We start from the raw sequence: 27,582 nt of genomic DNA on the forward strand, positions 1-27,582 counted from the left end.
ATGATGTTAATTTGTCGACAATTAACAACTTAAACATTAAATAATTAGCTGTTTACAGACATACCAACAAAAGAACCTAAATAGGTAATAAAGTAACAGAAAGACAGAATGTTAAAACACGAGTCCAAAGTTGACTGACTCCTCTGAGATTTTTTGGTTTTCGTTCCAATAATAACTTTCCATCAACCCTTCCCACCAACCTCAGATCTAAGAAACAGAGAAACCGTGACAGAGAGAGATAGGATGAGAAAGGGAGTTAGAAGTCCAGACAAAGATCATCAGATTGTGGAACACGAGTTGCAGGAAACTGGGTTTAGTCCAGAACCAGAGAAAGCGACGAATAAACATGTTGAAGAAGAGGAAGACGAAGAGGAAGATGAATCTGTGGAGAAGATCTTTGAAAGCAGAGAAGTGCCTTCGTGGAAGAAGCAGCTGACCTTAAGGGCTTTTGTGGTAAGCTTTATGCTAAGCATCTTGTTTAGCTTCATTGTTATGAAGCTTAACCTCACGACGGGAATCATACCGTCTCTCAACGTCTCTGCTGGTCTTCTGGGATTCTTCTTCGTCAAGACATGGACCAAGGTGCTTTATAAGTCTGGTTACTTGAAACAGCCGTTTACTCGCCAGGAGAATACTGTTATTCAGACTTGTGTTGTTGCTTCTTCCGGCATTGCCTTCAGCGGTAAATAAAACTCATTCTCATATACTGAATCAGATAATTAGTTATTGAGCCATAGTTTAGAGAATCATGACTTGGCATGTGTCTGTTTTGTGACATCATGATTATGTTATGGCTTTTTGATTATTAATAAATGCATCTACAGGAGGGTTTGGGACATACCTCTTTGGCATGAGTGAACGCATTGCGAAACAATCAGGAGATGCTTCCCGTGGCTTCAAGGATCCTTCTTTGGGTTGGATCATTGGTTTCCTCTTTGTCGTCAGCTTTCTTGGTCTCTTCTCTGTTGTTCCCTTGCGAAAGGTTTGGTTGCAGCTTTTGTTTCCTTCTTGTTAAAGAGATCTTGCATTTGCTAATTTCTATGTGTGTTTGCAGATAATGGTAATAGACTTCAAACTAACATACCCAAGTGGTACTGCAACTGCTCATCTTATCAACAGCTTTCATACCCCTCAAGGGGCTAAGCTAGCCAAGTACTGTCCCTTTCACTTCTTCACTTTATGCTCTTCTTAGTTTTAACTTCTCTACTTCCTTTTGACTCCATCTTTACTGAATCAGGAAACAAGTGAGGATGCTGGGGAAGTTCTTCTCCTTAAGCTTCTTGTGGAGTTTCTTCCAATGGTTCTTTACCGGAGGAGACAATTGTGGCTTCTCCAACTTCCCAACATTCGGACTCAAAGCTTACCAATACAAGTAAGCTCAACAAAACAGTTCACTTACTCAAAAAAGAAAGAGCATTGGCCTGATGTACAAACAGGTTCTACTTTGATTTTTCAGCAACATATGTGGGTGTTGGGATGATATGCCCATACATAATAAACATCTCTGTTCTTCTGGGTGGAATCCTCTCTTGGGGTATAATGTGGCCTCTCATTGAAACAAAAAAAGGAGATTGGTTTCCTGCAGATGTTGAATCCAGCAGCATGCATGGTCTCCAGGCCTACAAGGTAAACTAAAACTAACGTTTGGATCGAACTCTGATACCATGTTAAACTAGATTGACTTCCAACCTAAAATCCATTATTGATAAATGAATTGTACCATCTATCTTATATATTACTTTACTTATGATCCCTTCCAAATGTTGTTACTTTTTAGGTGTTCATAGCTGTTGCTATAATCCTAGGAGATGGTTTATACAACTTCTGCAAAGTCCTGAGCCGGACGCTCTCAGGACTATTTGTACAGCTTCGAGGCACTTCTTCAAGAGCATCATTCACCGTCGAAGAAGATCCAACCGCTTCTCCATATAGCCCAAAGCAATCATACGATGACCAGCGTCGCACACGCTTCTTCCTCAAAGACCAAATCCCCACTTGGTTTGCTATGGGAGGATACATCATCATAGCTGCAACATCCACAGCCATACTCCCACACATGTTCCACCAGCTGAGATGGTACTACATCCTAGTCATCTACATCTGCGCGCCCGTCTTAGCCTTCTGCAACGCCTACGGAGCTGGACTCACGGACTGGTCCTTAGCTTCGACGTACGGAAAGCTAGCCATATTCACGATAGGAGCCTGGGCGGGGTCAGAGCACGGCGGGATGCTAGCAGGTCTAGCGGCGTGTGGCGTCATGATGAACATAGTCTCCACAGCTTCTGACCTCACTCAAGACTTCAAAACAGGCTACCTCACGTTATCATCACCAAGATCAATGTTCATAAGCCAAGTGATAGGAACAGCAATGGGATGTGTCGTGTCTCCCTGCGTGTTCTGGCTGTTCTACAACGCGTTTGATGACTTAGGCCTCCCTAACAGCGAGTACCCTGCGCCGTTCGCCACAGTGTACAGAAGCATGGCTAAGCTAGGAGTAGAAGGTGTTGCTTCATTACCAAGAGAATGTCTAGTCTTATGTTATGCGTTCTTCGGTGTGGCGATTCTTGTGAATATAGTGAAAGATAGTTTACCGAGCAGGTGGGGGAGGTTTGTGCCTCTGCCCATGGCGATGGCTATACCGTTTTTCTTGGGGCCGTACTTTGCGATTGACATGTGTGTTGGGAGTTTGGTGCTTTTCGTGTGGGAGAGAGTGGATGCGGCTAAGGCGGGTGCGTTTGGGACTGCGGTGGCGTCTGGTTTGATATGTGGAGATGGGATTTGGTCGCTGCCGAGCTCGGTGTTGGCTATAGCTGGAGTTAGTCCTCCTGTTTGTATGAAGTTTCTGGATGCTGCGACGAACTCGAAGGTTGATAAGTTTTTGCACAGATCTTAGTCTTGAGACATATGGCAAAAGTGTTAATGATACTTGCTTTTTTTTATGAGTGATTTTTGAAGGTGAGAGGTTGTATGTATAGAGAATTAGATACAGAGGAGCTTGTTTAAATTCGTAACTGGACTGTTTAATGTTTTATAAAGTAGATCATAGATGGTTCTGTTTCTAAACTCTTGAGAAAGACATAAACTTGCGAGGATTAAGAAGGTAAAAGTTGAGTTTTGTAGTGACCCGTTAAGCTCAAAAGAGAGAAGAGGTAAGTAACCTGAGGTACTCTTACAAAAGGGTACGAGGAACCGTCTAATCTCTCTCTTACAAACTTGTTTGATTTTTCTGCTGGTTCCTTTGTTTCTTCTTTGTGGAGGCCTTTTGTTTGATCATAGAATGTGCAGATTGTAGATCAAAGTAAGCATGAGAATACTATCTGTCTCTTTCTTGTTCATCCTCATTCAACAGAAACATAAAAGGTTTTTGTGTCTGTTGGATGATCTATATTTATATTTGACAGGGCACCAAGATGGGTGGCAAGTGTGAAACCTTGGGATATTCATATGTATGCAATGCTCTGGTATCCATTGCAGCCTTGGTGTCCACATCTCTCAGCCTTTGTGTTTGAACATGGATCAATAGATCATACAAGTTAGTGATGAGAAGTTCAAGCGACGCGCTTATCAGAGCCAAGTAATTGATTCTTTTCCATGCTAAGAAAGTGTTTTTGCCTTTGCTGCATTCTTTATTTGCTACAACACAATATTAAGCTTGAATCTCTGTTTGTGTTTCTTAAGATACAATGAGAAGAAATGGGTTTCACCGAGAGGGATACAACCGGCTCCTACAGTTAACCAGCTAAGCTGCAAAGTTAGTCACTCACTTGGTAGAGAGCGGATGTAAGCTCGCAACTCCAAACACCATAGCGCCACCCTCGAGCTGGGCTATAGACTTGGACCGTTTTCTTTTACCTTCTGTGGTTTTGATTCTAAATCCCTAATTGTGAATGGAACAGGAGGAAGATAAGAGAAGGATCTTTTGTGAAACAAATCATCATGTGTGCTTATAATTATGGTCAACAGGTTGGCAAAGATGGGAATAGGGTGGACGTTCTGATATCCGTTTAGGTTCGGTCGGGTATTAGATTTTTGAGTATTTTGGTATAGAAGTATAGAAACCGTTCAGGTACTTTTACATTTCGGGTTGGGTTATAGTATTTTAAGTTCAGTTCGGTTATTTTGGATCGGGTTCGGATATTTAGATTTTGAAGGAAAATAATTAAATTTTTCATTGTTTAAGTTTTTTTTTGTATTTAAAATATATACTTTTAACTTAACTAGTTTTCTAATTTTTAAAACATTAAACTATAAATAGGTTTAAAGATAAAACTTTAAAAATAGAAAAAAACTAATTTAGTTGTTATTTTAAAATTTTGGATGCAACTTTTGTTAATGTAAGAAACAAGAACTTAATATGTATTTTAATTGAGTAACAAATAATTTTGTTCATAATTATATGTATATTATCTGATTTTGAGCCATGTGCAGAATCATAATAAATATTTTGAATAAAATTAGAGAAGTAAACTAGAAATATAGGATCAAGTATTCATACGATTATCTTCATATATCCATTCGGGTTCGGATATTACCGGTCCGTTCAGGTTCGGACATCCAATCTCTCTTAATTCAATACCCGTACATGTATTTTGCTACTTCGGTTCTAGTTTTTTGGGTCGGGTTCGGATATCGGGTAAAATGTACACCCCAAGATGGGATTATGAGTTCAAAAGTGAACAATGAAGTTATTATGTTTTTTATATTTGGTCTTTATATATTTTCTGTATCCAATTTTGGTTGGTTGTAAGTTGTAACTAAAAGATCATTTAAAAATACAATATGTAAACTCTATGTGTATCTTTAATCAATGTTTTCAAGGGACTGATATGTAGAAAGTGTAATCAAATCATATTATTTAGGTACAAGGATTATGCAATTTTTTTTGTCTGCTTTTTATTTTAATAAGATCAAGTGTTGGTCAGACGAGCCGATTCTATGAAGAGCATCTCATTCTGTCTGTGTATGATCTATATAAGAGAATATATAGCCTATAGTTTTTGTTTCTTTCGCTAACGCATCCGCTCGACCATTCCTATTCCGAAGAATATGAATCATGCTCACATTCTCGAAGTCCTCCTGTAGTCTCTCGAACAACTCAAAACCAATTAAAGAAAAAAAAATGTTTAATTCCTATTTTGTTTCAGCCATGGCTGTCTTCAAAATCCAGAAAGAAAAAGATAGAAAATGTCCAAGCCCTTCTTCCAAAAAATTAACAAAAAGGGCAAAAAGATCTTTAGAGATTGCTAGAAACTCAGAATATGATCATGCAGCAATATCAGATGAGTCCTCCTCTCCTGAGTTGTCAGTCAGGTGAAGGATCACCGTCCCCTTTCTTAGCCTCTGAACTTGGATTCTCTGCATCATTGGACAAGGCAGTTGAATCAGAGTGGCTTAGTGATGAGTCCTGCAATTTCGTCTTGTTTCTCAGTCTCTGAGCTCTTATTCTCTGCAGCAGATTTGTCACCATTGGAGACAGTAGTTGAATCAGAGAGGCTTGGCGGTGATGTGATCCTCACTTGAGTTGAAACAGGTGGAGCATAAGCAGTAGGCATATAAAGCATGGTAAAGCCTGCATATTGATAAGGGTTTACTGGCACTGGGTGATCAAACTTGCAGCTTGCTCCATACTTGCATAATCCATAGGCCTTGAAGTTAGCACATGCTGGTTGTCCCTGAGCACAACAAAGGCAGAGTCATCGGTGTCACCAGAAGCTCCATTGATGCTGATGAAATAAACAGAAAGATCTTGTTGGCAGTAAAATAAAGAGAGACAAAGCCTGTCAAGCTTCAGATCCACTGATATATTTTCAAAAAAAAAAAAAAATTATCCTTGCATATACAATTTATTTTTTTTACTAGCATAAAAGCAATTTAACGATATTTTTACGTATGATTTATTTAACTTTTGCTTATTTTTTTCTTTAGTTTTGTCAACTGAGACAAATTATTGCAAAAAGCTATCCAATGAAATAATGCTTTCATCATATATATATACAGTACAAATTTATAAATTAACAAACATGGATCAAACAAAAAAATCGTCTTTGAACTGAACTGATATAAAATAGGATACTATTTCATAAAATAATAAAATAAAAATATTAAAAATTATTTTACATAAATATATAATATCATTATAAATTATTAGTTATTATGAATATAAATTTTACAATTAATAGTTATTATGAATAAAAGTTTTACAAATTCTACTTAAACATAAACAATTTTTTTTCTAATAACAAATATATCTTTACTTTTATTTTTTATCAATATATATTTTAGGTTATTTTCTTATATTACATAGAAAATGTATTCCTATTTTATTATATTATTTAAGATATATTTTTTTATCTATTTTTGCAAGTTTTAGTTTTTGTCATGTTTGCAAACTAATCACTTCTTCTTCACTTGAGTTGAAACAGGTGGAGCACACTACAAGAAATATGAGTATTGGTAGAAGAAGTGCAGCCGGAGGAGGCAGCACCACAGATTGAAACTGAAACACTAGGAATGGAACTTGGACAAGGAAGCGAAGAAGGAGGAGAAAAAGCACAAATCCAAACCATGATCCCTACCCAGCCACATGCCATGGAAGAAGTGCAGTCGGAGGATGCAGCACCACAAATTGAAACTGAAACACAAGGAATGGAACTTGGACAAGGAATTGAATGAGGAGGAGAACAAGCACAGATCCAAACCCTGATCCTTACCCAGCCACATGCCATGGAAGAAGCGGTCCAACAAAAACGGCCTAGACATAGCCGTGGTGTTTGTGGTTATGAGTGTTCTTCTAATATTTGGGTGTTGGATCGTCTCTGAATAAAGCCTGCAAGGCATTTTTATTTTTAACAGTTTGCTAGAGAAGAGACAAAACATTTTGATGCTCTGGTCTGTTTGTTTCTGTCTATGGATATTTCCAGTGTTGGATGTTTTCTCTTTTTAGCAACCTATGTATTTTTTCTCCGATCTATCTTTCTATTCTGCCTTTTTTTAATTTAATATGCACATACGCAGTAGGCAAAGAAGGCATGGTCAAGCCTGCATAATGATAAGGGTTTACTGGCACTGGGTGATCAAACTTGCAGCTTGCTCCATAATTGCAGAATCCATAGGCCTTGAAGTTACCACATGATGGTTGTCCCTGAGCACAACAAAGGCAGAGTCATCAGTGTCACCAGAAGCTCCATTGGTGCTGATAAAATAAACAGAAAGATCATGTTGGCAGTAAAACAAAGAGAGACAAAGCGTGTCAAGCTTCAGATCCACTGATATATCTTAAAAAAAACTGTCCTTGAAAATACAATTTATTTTTATTACTAACTTAAAATAAAATTAACGATATTTTTGGGTATGATTTATTTAACTTTTTCATATTTTTTCCTGTAGTTTTGTCATCTGTGACAAATTATTGCAAAAAGCTATCCAATGAAATGATGTTTTCATCATATATATACAGTACAAATTTATAAATTAACAAACATGGATCAAACAAAAAAATCGTCGTTGAACTAAACTGATATATCTTTACTTTTATTTTTTATCAATATATATTTTATGTTATTTTCTTATATTACATAGAAAACATATTCCTATTTTATTATATTATTTAAGATATATTTTTAATTTGTTTTTGCAAGTTTTAGTTTTTGTCATGTTTGCAAACTAGTCACTTCTTCTTCACTTGAGTTGAAACAGGTGGAGCACACTACAAGAAATATGAGTATTGGTAGAAGAAGTGCAGCCGGAGGAGGCAGCACCACAGATTGAAACTGAAACACTAGGAATGGAACTTGGACAAGGAAGCGAAGAAGGAGGAGAACAAGCACATATCCAAACCATGATCCCTACCCAGCCACATGCCATGGAAGAAGTGCAGTCGGAGGATGCAGCACCACAGATTGAAACTGAAACACAAGGAATGGAACTTGGACAAGGAATTGAAGGAGGAGGAGAACAAGCACAGATCCAAACCCTGATCCTTACCCAGCCACATGCCATGGAAGAAGCGGTCCAACAAAAACAGCCTAGACATAGCCGTGGTGTTTGTGGTTATGAGTGTTCTTCTAATATTTGGGTGTTGGATCGTCTCTGAATAAAGCCTGCAAGGCATTTTTATTTTTAACAGTTTGCTAGAGAAGAGACAAAACATTTTGATGCTCTGGTCTGTTTGTTTCTGTCGTTGGATATTTCCAGTGTTGGATGTTTTCTCTCTTTATCAACCTATGTATCTCTTCTCCGATCTATCTTTCTATTCTGCCTATTTTGTTTATTTAATATGCACATAAGCAGTAGGCAAAGAAGGCATGGTCAAGCCTGCATAATGATAAGGGTTTACTGGCACTGGGTGATCAAACTTGCAGCTTGCTCCATAATTGCAGAATTCATAGGCCTTGAAGTTACCACATGATGGTTGTCTGAGCATAACAAAGGCAAAGTCATCAGTGTCACCAGAAGCTCCATTGGTGCCGATGAAATAAACAGAAAGATCTTGTTGGCAGTAAAACAAAGAGATACAAAGCATGTCAAGCTTCAGATCCATTGATATATCTTCAAAAAAACAAAAAACAAAATCCTTGCATATATAATTTATTTTTATTACTAGCTTAAAAAAAATTAACGATATTTTTGCGTATGATTTATTAAACTTTTGCTTATTTTCTCCTGTAGTTTTGTCATCTGTGACAAATTATTGCAAAAAGCTATCCAATGAAATAATGTTTTCATCATATATATACAGTACACATTTCTAAATTAACAAACATGGATCAAACAAAAAAATCGTCTTTGATCTGAACTGATATAAAATAGGATATTATTTCATAGCATAATAAAATAAAAATATTTAAAATTATTTTAAGTAAATATATAATATCAATATAAATTAATAGTTATTATGAATATAAATTTTACAATTAATAGTTATTATAAATAGAAATTTTTCAAATTCCACTTAAACATAAACAATTTTTTTGCTAATAACAAATATATCTTTACTTTTATTTTTTATCAATATATATTTTATGTTATTTTCTTATAATACATAGAAAACGTATTCCTATTTTATTATATTATTTAAGATATATTTTTTATTTATTTTTGCAAGTTTTAGTTTTTGTCATGTTTGCAAACTAGTCACTTCTTCTTGACTTGAGTTAAAACAGGTGGAGCACAATACCAGAAATATGAGTATTGGTAGAAGAAGTTCAGCCAGAGGAGGCAGCACCACAGATTGAAACTGAAACACTAGGAATGGAACTTGGACAAGGAAGCGAAGAAGGAGGAGAACAAGCGCAGATCCAAACCATGATCCCTACCCAGCCACATGCCATGAAAGAAGTGCAGTCGGAGGATGCAGCACCACAGATTGAAACTGAAATACAAGGAATTGAGGGAGGAGGAGAACAAGCACAGATCCAAACCCTGATCCCTACCCAACCACATGCCATGGAAGAAGCGGTCCAACAAAATCAGCCTAGACATAGCCTTGGTGTTTGTGGTTATGAGTGTTCTTCTAATATTTGGGTGTTGGATCGTCTCTGAATAAAGCCTGCAAGGCATTTTTATTTTTAACAGTTTGCTAGAGAAGAGACTAAACATTTTGATGCTCTGGTCGGTTTGTTTCTGTCTATGGATATTCCAGTGTTGGATGTTTTCTCTTTTTATCAACCTATGTATTTCTTCTCCGATCTATCTTTCTATTCTGCCTTTTTTAATTTAATATGCACATAAGCAGTAGACAGAGAAGGCATGGTCAAGCCTGCATAATGATAAGGGTTTACTGGCACTGGGTGATGAAATTTGCAGCTTGCTCCATAATTGCAGAATCCATAGGCCTTGAAGTTACCTCATGATGGTTGTCCCCGAGCACAACAAAGGCATAGTAAACAAGGTCACCAGAAGCTCCATTGGTGCTGATGAAATAAACAGAAAGATCTTGTTGGCAGTAAAACAAAGAGAGACAAAGCGTGTCAAGCTTCAGATCCACTGATATGTCTTCAAAAAAAAAACTAAAAAAAAAAAATCCTTGCATATACAATTTTTTTTATTACTAGCTTAAAAAAAATTAACGATATTTTTGAGTATGATTTATTTAACTTTTGCTAATTTTTTCCTGTAGTTTTGTCATCTGTGACAAATTATTGCAAAAAGCTATCCAATGAAATAATGTTTTCATCATATATATACAGTACAAATTTCTAAATTAACAAACATGGATCAAACAAAAAAATTGTCGTTGAACTGAACTGATACAAAATAGGATATTATTTCATAAAACAATAAAATGACAATATTTAAAATTATTTTAAGTAAATATATAATATCTTTATAAATTAATAGTTATTATGAATATAAATTTTACAATTAATCGTTATTATGAATAAAAGTTTTACAAATTATACTTAAACATAAACAATTTTTTTCTATTAACAAATATATCTTTACTTTTATTTTTTATCAATATATATTTTATGTTATTTTCTTATATTACATAGAAAACGTATTACTATTTTATTATATTATTTAAGATATATTTTTAATTTATTTTTGCAAGTTTTAGTTTTTGTCATGTTTGCAAACTAGTCACTTCTTCTTCACTTGAGTTGAAACAGGTGGAGCACACTACAAGAAATATGAGTATTGGTAGAAGAAGTGCAGCAGGAGGAGGCAGCACCACAGATTGAAACTGAAACACTAGGAATGGAACTTGGACAAGGAAGCAAAGAAATAGGAGAACAAGCGCAGATCCAAACCATGATCCCTACCCAGCCACATGCCATGGAAGAAGTGCAGTTGGATGATGCAGCACCACAGATTGAAACTGAAACACAAGGAATGGAACTTGGACATGGAATTGAAGGAGGAGGTGAACAAGCACAGATCCAAACCCTGATCCTTACCCAGCCACATGCCATGGAAGAAGCGGTCCAACAAAAACAGCCTAGACATAGCCGTGGTGTTTGTGGTTATGAGTGTTCTTCTAATATTTGGGTGTTGGATCGTCTCTGAATAAAGCCTGCAAGGCATTTTTATTTTTAACAGTTTGCTAGAGAAGAGACAAAACATTTTGATGCTCTGGTCTGTTTGTTTCTGTCTATGGATATTCCAGTGTTGGATGTTTTCTCTTTTTATCAACCTATGTATTTCTTCTCCGATCTATCTTTCTATTCTGTCTTTTTTAATTTAATATGCACATAAGCAGTAGGCAAAGAAGGCATGGTCAAGCCTGCATAATGATAAGGGTTTACTTGCACTGGGTGATCATATTTGCAGCTTGCTCCATAATTGCAGAATCCATAGACCTTGAAGTTACCACATGATGGTTGTCCCTGAGCACAACAAAGGCAGAGTCAGCAGTGTCACCAGAAGCTCCATTGGTGCTGATGAAATAAACAGAAAGATCTTGTTGGCAGTAAAACAAAGAGAGACAAAGTGTGTCAAGCTTCAGATCCACTGATATATCTTCAAAAAAACAAAAAAAAATATCCTTCCGTAAACAATTTTTTTTATTACTAGCTTAAAAAAAATTAACGATATTTTTGAGTATGATTTATTTAACTTTTGCTTATTTTTTCCTGTAGTTTTGTCATCTGTGACAAATTATTGCAAAAAGCTTTCCAATGAAATAATGTTTTCATCATATATATACAGTACAAATTTCTAAATTAACAAACATGGATCAAACAAAAAAATCTTCTTTGAACTGAACTGATACAAAATAGGATATTATTTCATAAAATAATAAAATAACAATATTTAAAATTATTTTAAGTAAATATATAATATCTTTATAAATTAATAGTTATTATGAATATAAATTTTACAATTAATCGTTATTATGAATAAAAGTTTTACAAATTCTACTTAAACATAAACAATTTTTTTCTAATAACAAATATATCTTTACATTTATTTTTTATCAATATATATTTTATGTTATTTTCTTATATTACATAGAAAACGTATTCCAATTTTATTATATTATTAAAGATATATTTTTTATTTATTTTTGTAAGTTTAGTTTTTGTCATGTTTGCAAACTAGTAATTTCTTCTTCACTTGAGTTGAAACAGGTGGAGCACACTACAAGAAATATGAGTATTGGTAGAAGAAGTGCAGCCGGAGGAGGCAGCACCACAGATTGAAACTGAAACACTAGGAATGGAACTTGGACAAGGAAGCGAAGAAGAAGGAGAACAAGCACAGATCCAAACCATTTACCCTACCCAGCCACATGCCATGGAAGAAGTGCAGTCGGAGGATGCAGCACCACAGATTGAAACTGAAACACAAGGAATGTAACTTGGACAAGGAATTGAAGGAGGAGGAGAACAAGCACAGATCCAAACCCTGATCCCTACCCAGCCACATGCCATGGAAGAAGCGGTCGAACAAAAACAGTCTAGACATAGCCGTGGTGTTTTTGGTTATGAGTGTTCTTCTAATATTTGGGTGTTGGATCGTCTCTGAATAAAGCCTGCATGGCATTTTTGTTTTTAACAGTTTGCTAGAGAAGAGACAAAACATTTTGATGCTCTGGTCTGTTTTTTTTCTGTCTATGGATATTTCCGGTGTTGGGTGTTTTCTCTTTTTATCAACCTATGTATTTCTTCTCCGATCTATCTTTCTATTCTGCCTTCTTTTTATTTAATATGCACATAAGTAGTAGGCATAGAAGGCATGGTCAAGCCTGCATAATGATAAGGGTTTACTGGCACTGGGTGATCAAACTTGCAGCTTGCTCCATAATTGCAGAATCCATAGGCCTTGAAGTTACCACATGATGGTTGTCCCTGAGCACAACAAAGGCAGAGTCATCAGTGTCACCAGAAGCTCCATTGGTGCTGATGAAATAAACAAAAAGATCTTGTTGGCAGTAAAACAAAGAGAGACAAAACGTGTCAAGTTTCAGATCCACTGATATATCTTCGAAAAAACGAAAAAAATTATCCTTGCATATACAATTTATTTTTATTACTAGCTTAAACAAATTAGCGATATTTTTGCGTATGATTTATTTAAATTTTGCATATTTTTTCATGTAGTTTTGTCATCTGTAACAAATTATTGCACAAAGCTATCCAATGAAATAATGTTTTCGTCATATATATACAGTACAAATTTCTAAATTAACAAACATGGATCAATTAAAAAACCATCTTTGAACTGAACTGACATAAAATAGGATATTATTTCATAGCATATTAAAATAACAATATTTAAAGTTATTTTAAGTAAATATATAATATCATTATAAATTAATAGTTATTATGAATATAAATTTTACAATTAATAGTTATTATGAATAGAAATTTTACAAATTCCACTTAAACATAAACAATTTTTTTCTAATAACAAATATATCTTTACTTTTATTTTTTATCAATATATATTTTATGTTATTTTCTTATATTATATAGAAAACTTATTCCTATTTTATTATATTATTTAAGATATATTTTTATTTATTTTTGCAGGTTTTAGTTTTTGTCATGTTTGCAAACTAGTCACTTCTTCACTTGAGTTAAAACAGGTGGAGCACACTACAAGAAATATGAGTATTGGTAGAAGAAGTGCAGCCGGAGGAGGCAGCACCACAGATTGAAACTGAAACACTAGGAATGGAACTTGGAGAAGGAAGCGAAGAAGGAGGAGAACAAGCGCAGATCCAAACCATGATCCCTACCCAACCACATGCCATGGAAGAAGTGCAGACGGAGGATGCAGCACCACAGATTGAAACTGAAACACAAGGAATGTAACTTGGACAAGGAATTGAAGGAGGAGGAGAACAAGCACAGATCCAAACCCTGATTCCTACCCAGCCACATGCCATGGAAGAAGCGGTCCAACAAAAACAGCCGAGACATAGCCGTGGTGTTTGTGGTTATGAGTGTTCTTCTAATATTTGGGTGTTGGATCGTCTCTGAATAAAGCCTGCAAGGCATTTTTATATTTAACAGTTTGCTAGAGAAGAGACAAAACATTTTGATGCTCTAGTCTGTTTGTTTCTGTCTATGGATATTTCCAGTGTTGGATGTTTTCTCTTTTTATCAACCTATGTATTTCTTCTCCGATCTATCTTTGTATTCTGCCTTTTTTTTATTTAATATGCACATAAGCAGTAGGCAGAGAAGGCATGGTCAAGCCTGCATAATGATAAGGGTTTACTGGCACTGGGTGATCAAACTTGCAGGTTGCTCCATAATTGCAGAATCCATAGGCCTTGAAGTTACCACATGATGGTTGTCCCAGAGCACAACAAAGGCAGAGTCATCGGTGTCACCAGAAGCTCCAATGATGCTGATGAAATAAACAGAAAGATCTTGTTGGCAGTAAAACAAAGAGAGGCAAAGCGTGTCAAGCTTCAGATCCACTGATATATCTTCAAAAAAAAGAAATATCCTTGCATATACAATTTATTTTTATTACTAGCACAAAAGCAAATTAATGATATTATTGCGTATGATTTATTTATCTTTTGCTTATTTTTTGTTTAGTTTTGTCAAATGTGACAAATTATTGCAAAAAAGTATCCAATGAAATAATGTTTTCATTAGATATATACAGTATAAATTTATAAATTAACAAACATGTATCAAACAAAAAAACCGTCTTTGAACTGAACTGATACATAATATGATATTATTTCATAAAATAATAAAATAACCAACTTTAAAATTATTTTAAGTAAATATATAATATCATTATCTGTTAATAGTTATAATGAATAGAAATTTTACAAATTCTACTTAAACATAAACTTAAACTTTTTTTTTCTAAGAACAAATATATCTTGTCTTTACTTTTATTTTATTTGATGTAGCTTAAATTTGCATCTGAATACTAGATAAACTTAGCTAGATAAGATAACACGTTGTATACGAACTCAGTATACAAATTATGTTTACGTATTATTATTTATTTTGTACTCATTTATATATTATAATATATAAATATATTAAATAATTGAGAAACGAGTAAATATTATGTATATAATTAAATTGGAGTAAACACATAAATCAAAAAAAAATCAAAGCAATCATTTAATTTATTTAAATGGTATATAATTAAATTTAAATGATATTAACATAATTTTATAATATAATTTAATAAGAATATTTAATTTAAATTTTCTACGTAGTTGCTATTCATATGATTATATTATCATTTACTCCCTCTTTTTCTTTGATATAAGTCGTTTTTGAATTGTGCACAAAGATAAAGAAAATCATTAATTTTTTATATTTTCTAAACAAAAACATCATTAATTATTTACCTAACCACAAATTAATTAATAATAAAATAGAAGGTATATTATCATTGGTCATATAATATTAAGTGTTAATAAATTACATAGAAAACAGAAAACGTCATATAATTGGAATATAAATTTTTTTCTAAAATGACTTATATTAAAAAACGGAGGGAGTATATATTTACTGTAACAAAAAAATTTAAAGTATTAATCACAAAATTTATAATGTGAGATTTTTATATAGTTTTAGTAATTTGTAATCTTTTTACAAAAATCAACGAAATTTTCAAAATTAAAATAATCATCTTTCGGTACCTTTTTAAAGATTTTTTTTTAAATTAACATATTTATGTATTTTATATGGTATATAGTTTAATTTATATGGTATTAATATATATTAAATAATACTTCATATTCATATGATTGTATCATCATTTGTATATTTTTATAAAAAAAATAAAAATAAAACTTTTGTTCACAAAATTTTGATTGTAAGACTTTTAACAGTTTTAATAATTTATAGTCGTTTAAAATTAAATTATAACATATAAGAAAAAAAATCTAGATTTTTATTATATGATAAGTTTGAATGTTTACTATTTTTAAATAATATAAATTAAACAAAACTTATCAAGGATACACAAACTATTAACAAATCTATGTTATTCAAAATCATTAATTGTCATACTATTATCAAATATTTATTATTCAAAATCATTAATTATCATATATATTTTATTTATATTAGGTAATTCTTAGATTTTATTTAAATAAAGAATAGAGAATATTTTTATGCCTTACTAATCAATTTAATAGTTAATTTAATAAAACATATAATATATATTTAAATAGACCAATCTATCTTTCTGATGATTTTTAGAATCATCGTAATAATAACACGTAGTTACAATCAAAAGTTGTAGTGCTCCTCAATTAATATATAAACTAGAGCTTGATCTGTGCGTCCGCACGGGTGTTTATTTTCATTTTATAAGTAAAATTTTGTTTTGTATAAATTATATTATTTAAGTTTTGACGCATTTTATATAATTGTTAAATATAACATTTTAAACAGAATAATTCTATTTCTTACATTGAGTAATTATATTTTGTTTTTTAACATTCAATTACATCACCATATTTTTATCATATAAATTTATTGTATTTGATTTTGAGTGAAATTTAATTTGTATAAAAATAAGCCACCAATAATTTATATTTATGTATTTTATGTAGTTTTAAATTTTTAGTTAATACTAATAAATAATGAATATATAACTATATATTTTTAAAACGATATTGTATTATAAATTGAATTTTTAAGGGTTAATTTATAAGTGTATTTCTATTTTAATAAGATACTCCCTCCGTTCCTAAAAGATCCATGTTATAGTTTTTTCACACTTATTAAAAGAATATTTAAAATCGTATTTTCTAATACATTGTTTTTCTTAATTAACTATTCCTAATAAATTTTAACCAATGAGATTTTATTAAACACAATTGTATTTTTTGAAAAATATAATTTTTCATTAATTAAAATCTTAAAAATGTAAAAAATGTATTTTTTTGAAACAATTTTTTTTTCTAAAAGATAGATCTATAAGGAATAGAGGGAGTAGATAATTTTTAGCTATCTAATTTCGTACACTTAATAAATGACAAGGGTCCGTATTAATAGACAGGTATAAATGAAATTAAGATATGAAAAGTCAGTCTTGGCAAAATGTAGTCTTTGGAAAATTGTGAAATGAAAAGTTGTATCACAAAAAAAAAAAAAAAAGTCAGTCTTGGCAAAATGTCTCGACGTGGCTTTACTTTTCGTATCCACAAATTTTTCTTCAGTATATCGATCGACTATTAATAACTAGATTTGGACCCGTGCGTTGCTACGGGTTTTATTTGATATTTTAAATTAATAAAAAATATTAAAAATCATTTTATTATTGTTTTAAAATTATTTTGCATATATTATGTGAACTTTATTTTATAATTAAGAACTTTTTTTTACACATAAGTTTCAGTTAATATTAGTTAGAGCTAGAAAAAACATTCAAACGTAAAAATTTAAACAGGATCCAACCCGAAATAATAATTATAATGAAATAAAAAGGAATTTGGAAGTTAAATAAGGCCAAGAAGAAATAACAACATTATACACTTTCTTATATACTAATTTAATATTTTATTAAACTTATCTGATGTTAAATAATTTTCTGGATTCATTATTTATTAATGATATATTTTCATAATAATATTTTAATTAAAATAAATTATAAACTACTGCATAGTAAAATAAAAAAATATAATAAGACAACGATGAAGCTTGATTTGTTTTTGACTAAACATATGTACGGTGACAGTAATAATAATCAATTTTTATGAGCAAACATGAGAATATATATATCAAACATGTGTTTGATTGTCGTATAACCAAACACATAAATACCAATCACGATAACATTCTAAGTTTTTGTTTTTGTTAATTTAATAGCTTTAACATCATACTTGTCATCAAATTTTTTTTCTAAAATACTATTAAATATGTATGTTGACTTTTGTTGGGATTTTTTTAAAAAAGGAAAAAATTGTATTTTACAAATCTTGTTTTTATTTACAATTAAAAAAGAAAAACTATCAAAAACTTTTTATATTTTTGTTTACGATTTTAGAAAAGGAAAAGTATTATCAAATAAACTTTTACAATTATCTTCTGTTTAGAATTTCAGAAAAATCTTATTGCTATCAAATAATTATTTCTAGTTACTATTAAATAATTTTAAAAGTATGATTTTTACAGCTCATATCAATACTATTTTTACACTTCATTTTTGATTAAATAATTTTTAGTATCATGTTCTTCATCAAATTTTCTTTTAAAATATACTATCAAATAACTTCTTACAGTTTTTTTTTGGTTAGGAATTAAAAAATATGATACAAATCTCTTTTGTTTAGGATTTTCTTTTTTAAGTTAAAGAACGATCAAATATTTTTTTTACAGTTTTAGGGTGTTAGAAAAGAAAATTAACAATACATAATCTTTTATAATTATTTTTTTCTAGGAGTTAGAAAATAAAAATACTATCAAATAATTATTTCCAGCAAATATTAACTATTTTAAAAAGTTGCTATTTTCAAAATTCGTTTTCTCAATATTACTAAAATTTTTAATTAAATATTTTCAGTATCATATTTATCATTAAATTTTAAAAGTAAAAATTACTTTTACAATTCTATTTGGTCAGAATTTAAAAGGAAACAATCTTATTTGGTTAAGATTAAAAGAGGAAAAAGTTATTTTTCAATTTTTTTTAATTTAGGATTTTAGGGAAAAAAAGTTATTTTTACATAATGATAAATTTTTATTAATACATACACAATTTGTTTTACAAATGTCACAATCATATCGGGTAAAATATTTTAAGTTATTTTTGGTTTATAATTTTTTAACACAAAATTATCTATTAAAACGATTTCCAACTATAAATCGTTTTGTTTAAGATTTTTATACAACTATTATATTTTCAATAAGAAATTATGTTTAGTCAATTATATATTGTGTCTTATACATACAAACATATATATATATTCCTCATATTCACACATACTACTTATGTACGACAAAAAGATCATAATTAAAAAAAATTGTGTTAGAATCATAAGATGTAATAAGGATGATGAGTTGTTTACAGAAATTAAAAGAAAATATTCAGATATTATTTTTCTTGTAAATACTATTTTTTGTAAAAATAATATGAAGAAGCTTAAACCTAAATACATATGTGAAAATAATATTTAGTTTGGTTTATATTTTTGCAGCATACATTTATCTGTTAAAAATGATACTTAGCTATTTATATGAAAATAATAAGGGTCCTTTAAAATTTTATTTTCTTAGGTTTTAAAAAAGAAATATCACTTATTTTATTGTTCGTTTTTCTATTTGATTTTTATTAAATAATTTTATGTACATGTAGGATTTTATAATTCATTTTTTTTAAAGATTTGTTTAAAAAAAAAATATTTTATCTTATAATATCTTTCTTTAGTATCTTTAAAGATGAAAAATATTTTTAAAAGAAAGCAAATACTTTCAAAAAGCTTTTTACAGTTATTCTTTGTTTCTAGAATTTTTGAAAATTAGATTTACTATCAAATATTTTTAAAAGATTATAAAAGAACCATAAAATATAATTGTAAAAGACTATGTAATAGTTAATTTCCTTTTCTAAACTCCTAAAAGTAACAATAAAATATTTTTTGTAATAATTTTTCTTTTCTAGTCTCCAAAAAATGTTATAATAAATTTATTTTTCTAAATCTTTTTAACTCCTGATAAAAGAGAATTGTAACATATTTTTGACACATGTCACAATCTTAATAAATTAATTGACACATGTCGCGATCATGTTAATTAGCAACTTTGAAGAACCAAGCTTTATATAATAAGATATATAATCCACTTGCTTGACTCTTCCACTATAAAAGACCCTGGCTGGCATAGTGACTAAGTCATCATCTCCTTCCTTCTCAACTTTCCATAACTCTTTAGACTCTCTGCTTCACTTCTGCCCTAGCTTCTTGTTTTTTCTTGCTGGTCTCTTTGTTTTCCTCTTTAAACCTTTCTGTAGCCCAAGGTTTTGTCTCGATATGGCTTCTCCCATGGAGAACGATGATGTTCCCATGCTTCCAGCTTCAGACACATCATCATCATCTCGTACTATGCCTTTCACTTCCAGGTCACGTAGCACTTCCCTTGCAAACAATTCTTCCACCATTGACGTATTCAACAGCTCGACAGTTGTTTTAGGCTACACAGATCCTCTTGGAACCCAGAGACGGCCTCCATTAGTGCAAATGAGTTACCCTCTTTCCTCTACTCGTAGTCCTGAGCCTCGCTTTGCTCTTCCTCCTCCTTCTACTGGTGCTTCTTATGATTCCGTTGGTGCCTCCTCCTCTCAGCCCAATGAGAGGAATCATGCCTACAGCCGCAAAGCTGCTCAAAGCCGCACTCCCAGAGTTTTTGCCACTTCTGATTTCACGGTATCTTGTTCTGATATTCTTACATTACAACCAGCTGGAGACTCAAGTAAAAGTTAGCTTGAGACTCAAGTACTTTTTGTTGAAATACCGAGTCTTTTTTTTTAATCTGGCTAGCTCCATAACGCTCTTGATGATGATGCTAAAGGCTGGGCTAAATACTTTTCTGGAATCATATATCCTGAGTCTAATTACGTTCAGCTCTGGACTACATTCTTTGTCTTATCATGCTTGTGTTCTATTTTCGTAGATCCCCTCTTTTTCTACCCCATAGAAATATATAAGGTATGAAATGTCTCTCTTTTGCTTCTTATGTTTTGTATTCTTGCGCTTTGAGCACCACCATTTTTCATACTGCAGGAGGAGAGATGCATTAAGATCGACTGGTGGACGACTAATGTATTTGTAATTGTGAGAACTATAACGGATGGCTTATACGCTTTGAACATCGTGCTTCAGGTGTGTTACCTTTTGCTGTCATTTTGTTATAAGAGAATCTGTTGGCTTACTGCTCCTTATTTCATATATTGTTGCAGTTCCGATTGGCATATGTAGATCTTGAGTCTACGGTTGCTGGTGCTGGCCAGTTGGTTGATGATCCAAAAAAAATTGCTAGCCATTACTTACGAGGAAAATTTTTGACAGACTTTTTCATAGTGTTGCCGATTCCACAGGTATCAATGTTAGAGCTACACCAGTTTTTTTTTTAATATAAAATTGTAACTGGAATATGTTCGTTTACCGTTGATCTCTCCTTTGTATTTTCTCATTTGGTTACAGATATTGCTATTATGGATAATACCACAACTGTTAGGCACATCTGGGGCAAACAATACAAAGAACTATTTACGTGCTGCAATTCTTGTCCAATACATTCCAAAATTACGTAGGCTTTTTCCTCTTCTAGCCGGACAAACACCAAGAGGGTTCAGATTTGATTCGGCATTGGCCAAGTTTTTTATAAATCTTCTCACCTTCATGCTTGCTGGTCATGTTATTGGCTCTTGCTGGTATCTTTTGGGTCTGCAGGTGTGAGAAAAGTTCCAAAACGTGTATCATTCACTTTGAACTAATATCCTTTTTAAATGAATTAAACAAATTAATATTCTTTATTATGTATATTTCTAGGGGTTTTATTGATTCTTATTGTTGCATGCTTCTCTCTTTTTTTGTTTCTTGCAGAGAGTTAATCAGTGCCTTCGAGATGCTTGCGGAAATTCTAGTTTTGAATGCAAACAACTAATAGATTGTGGTCGTGAAAACAGAACGGAAGTTTTACATGCATGGAAAATTAATGTTAGTGCCAATGCTTGTTTTCAAGAGGATGGTTTTGATTATGGAATCTATTTGAAGGCAGTCAATCTCACTAGTAATCGTACTCGTTGGTACAGAAGATACAGTTACTCTCTTTTCTGGGGATTTCAGGTAATTCAAGTTTACACAACTGCTCAATTAGTTTGCATTGATTGTTTGGCATGATGTGGAACTCTTGAGTTATTGTCAATTGTTTACTACTCTCAAAAGCAAATCAGCACGCTTGCTGGAAACCAAGTCCCAAGTTACTTTTTTGGGGAGGTCTTATTTACTATGTGTATCATCGGACTGGGGCTTTTCCTTTTCGCGCTTCTTATCGGTAATATGCAAAACTTCCTTCAGTCTCTCGGCCGAAGGTAAATAACTTTCATCGTTGTACAAAAGATGAGATCTCAAGACATGGTGGATGATCTCTTCGTTTACTGGCGTTTTGTCCACCTTAGGGATACAGAAATGACTGTAAGACGGCGTGATGTGGAGCAATGGATGAGCCATAGACGGTTTCCAAAAGACATAAGAAAGTATGTGAACTATGTCTCACTTTTCAAGTTAATAAAGATGATATCAGGAGATATAAGTTACGGGTTTATGTTTTGATCACTAGCTGTAAAGCTAACTGAATAGTTGTTTCTATATGTTCAGGAGAGTGCGAGAGGTTGAGAGGCTCAACTGGAATGCTACTAGAGGAGTTAACGAAGAATTGCTCTTTGAGAATATGCCTGATGACCTTCAGAGAGATATAAGACGTCACCTCTTCGCATTTCTCAAGAAGGTATACATCAGAGTCCATTTCCTTCAGCGTTGGCTCTCTTCGATTAGTGAAAATGTTAATGGCTTTGCAGGTGAGGATATTTTCGGAGATTGATGAATCTATCTTAGATGCCATGCGTGCGAGGCTGAAACAGAGGACTTACTTAAAGAATAACAAGGTCTTGCACCGCGGAGGTGTAGTTAAGAAAATGGTATTCATATTGAGAGGTAAGATGGAGAGCATTGGAGAAGACGGTTATCGTACTCTTTTATCAGAGGGAGACGTTTGTGGTGAAGAACTTCTCACTTGGTGCCAAGAACGCTCTTCTGTAAACCCAGGTGCATCCTTTGTTGACTCTATGTGCTCATAACTCTCAATTTTTTCGGTTAAAAACTCAAAACATAAAGTATTCACTTAGATGACACTGCATATGGGAACTGGATATGCTTTGAAATTTTCAGATGGGACTATAATAAGGATGCCATCAAAGGGACTGCTTAGCAGCAGAGATGTTTGGTGTGTGACAAACGTGGAGGCGTTTTCACTCAGTGTAGCAGATCTTGAAGACATCACGAGCTTGTTCCCCAATCTCGAGATTCCTAAGGAGCCATAAGGTACGAATCTCCACATTGGAGGCTACAAGCGGCTAGGCAGATTCAAGTGGCTTGGATATATAGAAGGAGATGGCTTCGGAGATCGTACTGCTCAGTCAATCAGATTGTAATCTTTATTTTTCGATGGATATTGATGATATAAGCTTGGTGGGTTGTCATACAACTATATTTTACGATGTAGTTATCGCTTTAATAAGATCACTAGATCTCGACCCGCACAACCGTGCGGGTTTCTTATTTCTATACTAAAATATTTTAGTTTATATAACAAAATTTACCAATAACTTAATGTAATTTAGTGTTATATATTATGTAATTCTATGATAGCTATATTTACGTGGCTTATATATTATTACTATAAATTTTGTATTTTTGTAACAAAAATTATTTTGGAAACTTTATTATGCAACAATATTACTTTACATACTTTTTATTTAAAATTTATATGAAAGCAAATTAAATTGTTAGATGTCATAATTTTTTAAGTCTTAATATTTTCTTGTTAGATGTCATAAATCTTAAATTGTTATTTTTTTTTTAAATAATCTAAACTATTTTTGATATCTTGTATGCAAAATAAAAATAAAAATATAGAAATTAAAGTTAAATATTTTCTTTAAAAAAATTAAACATAAAATATTTACATATCCAAACTTTTATTTTATGTTTTATATAAATATTATAAAATACTTAACCTTAGTTTCTATATATTTACTTTCATAGCTAATATATTATTATATAATATAATTAATTTATATATTATTCTGCCGATCACCGGCGGTCGATCCGATGATCTGATGACTCAGAAGTTCATCTGGTTTAGTGTCTGGTCGGATTTAAAAACATTGAAGCAATCTAATCATATATCAGAAATGATGGTCATAACTGGTTATTCCAATTGTGATTTGTTTATCAATGTGTATAAACCAAACCGGGTAAAATGACTTATTTAGAAAAAATGTTAGGTTCGATATAGGCATATTTTTAAACATAGATATGCATCGTATGTGAATCATTAATGATGCAAATATATGTTTGTTAACTGAATCTTGTTTGTAGGAGTAGGTAGTTATTATTGTATCAAATAGAGTGATTTAATAAGGCATAAATGTTATTAAAGAATAGATGAATTTGGACTTTCTAGGAAGGATTCATTTTTAAAAAAATCACACATGAATTAAGGTTTAATAAGATCATTTTCACCTAACTATAGATTGAATAACATCTGAACCGTAGTTACCTTTCAAATTATCTTCCTTCAACGATTACGTGAGTCTATAGGTGCAGGTGCAGCTTGAAAGATAGGGACTTAGCAGAAATGATGTTATTAAAACTTGGGTGGCTCACAGATCCTTTTTATTATTTGTTATGTAATAAATTAGTTAATTATTCAAAGAGACAAAAATCGTTTATTTAACTGATTATCCTTATCCAACATATGCCTTACGATTCAATGTTTGACAAAAAAGACTAAAGAGTACAACCCAAGGAACTAGAGATCAACTTCTTTGCAGAAATACTCGTTACATTTAGTTTGAATATATTGTGTATATTAACTTCTCTGTTCTTCTGGGAGGAATCCTCTCTTGGGGGATAATGTGGCCTCTCATTGAAACAAAAAAGGGAGATTGGTTTCCTGCAGATGTCGAATCCAGCAGCATGCATGGTCTCCAAGCTTACAAGGTAAACTAAAACTCTCTCTAACGTTTGGATCTAACTCTGATACCATGTTAAACTAGATTGATCTCCAACCTAAAATCCATTAGTGATAAGTGAACTGTACCATCTATCTTATATGTTACTTATGATCTTTTCCAACTATCGATGTGTAATACTCTATATGACGATGTTGTTACTTTCAGGTGTTCATAGCTGTTGCTATAATCCTAGGAGATGGTTTATACAACTTCTGCAAAGTATTAAGCAGGACACTTTCTGGACTATTTGTACAGCTTCGAGGCACTTCTTCAAGAGCATCACTAACCATCGAAGAAGACCCAACTGCTTCTCCATATAGCCCAAAGCAATCATACGATGACCAGCGTCGCACACGCTTCTTCTGTAAAATCGAGATATAGCGAAAATACAAGGCACAAAGTAATTCCAAAAACTCGTATATCTTTTATTAGAAATCGTTTACACAATCTCTTACAGACTTGTTTGATCCGAATTACACAACTCGACACGGATCGATTTCTAACACACCCAACTTGCTTGACTCAACACCTGTTGATCAAGTTTGTCAATTCACTCAGCTATGAAACCCCAAAACCTTTTGTGTTTCTCTTTGAGAATTACAACGTGAAAGCTGTAACCCTAATCTTAGATAAAGCCATCATATATATTAAATAATATTTTCCTATTATCTAATATAATATTTCTTATATTTTAGCATCACCAAATATTCTAATTTGTGATCTAATAACATTTCTTTAATGCTTATTTCGTCAACCAAGCATATGGAAATTTCACACATCATCGCATCTGACGTTTCCTTTTTATTCTTCGAAGCATGTGTCACACATTACTCTCCATGTGTAACACATGTATACGAACCAAAAACTCCACCATTGCAGCAACCTATCAAGCTCCAAATTCTTGAGCTTACATCTTCCTCAAAGACCAAATCCCCACTTGGTTCGCCGTGGGAGGATACATCATCATAGCTGCAACATCCACAGCCATACTCCCTCACATGTTCCACCAGCTGAGATGGTACTACATCCTAGTCATCTACATCTGCGCGCCGGTCCTAGCCTTCTGCAACGCCTACGGAGCTGGACTCACGGACTGGTCTTTAGCTTCGACTTACGGAAAGCTAGCCATATTCACGATAGGAGCCTGGGCGGGGTCAGAGCACGGCGGGATGCTGGCAGGTCTAGCGGCGTGTGGCGTCATGATGAACATAGTCTCCACAGCTTCAGATCTCACGCAAGACTTCAAAACAGGCTACCTCACGTTATCATCACCAAGATCAATGTTCATAAGCCAAGTGATAGGAACAGCATGGGATGTGTCGTGTCTCCCTGCGTGTTCTGGAGTTATAGCTGGAGTTAGTCCTCCTGTTTGTATGAAGTTTCTGGATGCTGCGACGAACTCGAAGGTTGATAAGTTTTTGCACAGATCTTAGTCTTGAAGACATGGCACAAAGTGTAATGATACTTCCTTTTTTTATGAGTGATTTTTGAAGGTGAGAGGTTGTATGTATAGAGAATTAGATACAGAGGAGCTTGTTTAAATTCGTAACTGGACTGTTTATGTTGTTTATAAAGTAGATTGTAGATGGTTCTGTTTCTAGGCAATTGAGAAAGACATAAACTTGCGAGGATTAAGAAGGTAAAAGTTGAGTTTTGTAGTGACCCGTTAAGCTCAAAAGAGAGAAGAGGTAACTAAGTAACCCGAGGTACTCTTACAAAAGGGTACGAGGAACCGTCTAATCTCTCTCTCTCTTACAAACTTGTTTGATTTTTCTATTGGTTCCTTCTCCTCTCTTTCTTGTTCATCTTCATTCAACAGAATCATAAGAGGTTTTTGTGTCTGTTGGATGATCTATATTTATATTGGACAGGGCACCAAGATGCGTGGCAAGTGTGAAACCTTGGGATATTCATATGTACGCAATGCTCTGGTATCAATTGCAGCCTTGGTGGCCACATCTCTCAGGTTTCTTTACTTCTTTTAACTGATTTGTGTTGTCACATGGATCATACAAGTTATATATTATTCAGATGATACTGTTCAAGTTAATGACATTATTTTGGTACTAGAGACGACGACCCAGAGAACACGCTGCATTATCCTTGATTATCACACATAAACTGTTCTCAAGGAGCTACATCAATATGTAGCGTCTGACAATTCTCACAGTGATCGTCCACTTCACAGATGAACCCGTGTTCTCAAACCTTCGATATAACTATTGAGTCATTACCTTTGTTGAAGAGAGAGATGTAATTATCTCTTCCACAAGCATCTGTGGGGTGGGAAGGTCATGATATTAGTTACGCATCTAAACAACACATATAGTTTGCAGGGTGGATAAAACTGGCATTATATGTAACAAGACGGTAGAACATATAATGCTAGTTTGTTCCACCCTGCAAACTATATGTGTTGCTTAGATGCGTAACTTGGTCTTACGCGGCTGAGATCTTATTTTATACAGCGCTCTGAGTTCCTTGATGCCTTAACTAGCAAGCCAAACAGCTTCGTTCTTCATGAACAACGCCTCTGTGTCTAACTCTCTGTTCTCCTCTGAGAGAGATTTGACTTTGTATCCAAGATGAGGCGTTCTCTTTCATAGCCACTTCCTTCTCCATCTCCAGCAACAACATGAACAAACTATCAATTGCTCAATAACACTCGCAATACAGTGTATCTCACAGATCTTCTCTCTCCTTTTTATTTAGAAAAATTTGCCAAATTGGGTCAAATAAAAAGGAGTCTCGTCTCGTCTCTCTCTCTACTCCTTTGGCCATGAACAATGTCCTAATAGCATTTATATTTACAGTATTACAATTTTACCCTCGGGTTAATTAAACAAATTAGAAAATGAAGAAAAAAGAAAAACAATAAGGATAGTGGCTCCTCGTCCATGATTTACT

General features: G+C 32.9%; 3 protein-coding genes and 1 non-coding gene across 8 annotated transcripts in view; 3 read left to right on the top strand and 1 right to left on the bottom strand.

The window, feature by feature from the left end:
• LOC103859722 (probable metal-nicotianamine transporter YSL5) lies at positions 1 to 26,275 on the top strand. Of its 3 annotated transcripts, XM_033288533.1 has the most exons (7): positions 1 to 682; positions 825 to 982; positions 1,055 to 1,152; positions 1,238 to 1,372; positions 1,437 to 1,626; positions 1,778 to 2,816; positions 26,032 to 26,275. In XM_033288533.1, exons 1-7 carry the CDS (start codon positions 244 to 246, stop codon positions 26,106 to 26,108), a joined length of 2,136 nt encoding a protein of 711 aa, XP_033144424.1. In that variant the 5' UTR covers positions 1 to 243; the 3' UTR covers positions 26,109 to 26,275. The 3 variants fall into 3 exon arrangements, with proteins under 3 accessions (XP_033144424.1, XP_009135543.2, XP_009135544.2); XM_009137295.3 differs by lacking the exon at positions 26,032 to 26,275 and having other exon boundaries at positions 244 to 682; positions 1,778 to 3,123; XM_009137296.3 differs by lacking the exons at positions 1 to 682; positions 825 to 982; positions 26,032 to 26,275 and having other exon boundaries at positions 1,056 to 1,152; positions 1,457 to 1,626; positions 1,778 to 3,123.
• LOC108871170 (retrovirus-related Pol polyprotein from transposon TNT 1-94) overlaps positions 11,523 to 27,582 on the bottom strand; it is a 23,849-nt gene continuing 7,789 nt past the window's right edge. The window contains exon 2 of the mRNA XM_033288531.1: positions 11,523 to 15,440. The gene's annotated coding sequence lies outside the window, so the exon portion shown is untranslated. The remainder of the gene's footprint in view (positions 15,441 to 27,582) is intronic.
• Positions 19,754 to 24,197, top strand: LOC103859720 (probable cyclic nucleotide-gated ion channel 20, chloroplastic). Of its 3 annotated transcripts, XR_004456700.1 has the most exons (12): positions 19,756 to 20,302; positions 20,417 to 20,584; positions 20,660 to 20,758; positions 20,836 to 20,973; positions 21,080 to 21,328; positions 21,482 to 21,724; positions 21,824 to 21,969; positions 22,057 to 22,134; positions 22,238 to 22,385; positions 22,456 to 22,702; positions 22,826 to 23,175; positions 24,171 to 24,197. XR_004456700.1 is itself a non-coding variant. In XM_033288535.1 (11 exons), the coding sequence occupies exons 1-11, from the start codon at positions 19,910 to 19,912 to the stop codon at positions 22,863 to 22,865; spliced, it is 1,992 nt and encodes a 663-aa protein (XP_033144426.1). In that variant the 5' UTR covers positions 19,754 to 19,909; the 3' UTR covers positions 22,866 to 23,330. The 3 variants fall into 3 exon arrangements, 2 of the variants coding, with proteins under 2 accessions (XP_033144426.1, XP_033144425.1); XM_033288535.1 differs by lacking the exon at positions 24,171 to 24,197 and having other exon boundaries at positions 19,754 to 20,302; positions 22,783 to 23,330; XM_033288534.1 differs by lacking the exon at positions 24,171 to 24,197 and having other exon boundaries at positions 22,826 to 23,321.
• MIR9567 (microRNA MIR9567) lies at positions 26,975 to 27,112 on the top strand. Its single transcript, NR_128627.1, has one exon. It is a non-coding gene; the product is annotated as a microRNA MIR9567 (primary transcript).

Source organism: Brassica rapa, chromosome A03, assembly GCF_000309985.2.
Source record: "Brassica rapa cultivar Chiifu-401-42 chromosome A03, CAAS_Brap_v3.01, whole genome shotgun sequence".
NCBI lineage: Eukaryota > Viridiplantae > Streptophyta > Magnoliopsida > Brassicales > Brassicaceae > Brassica > Brassica rapa.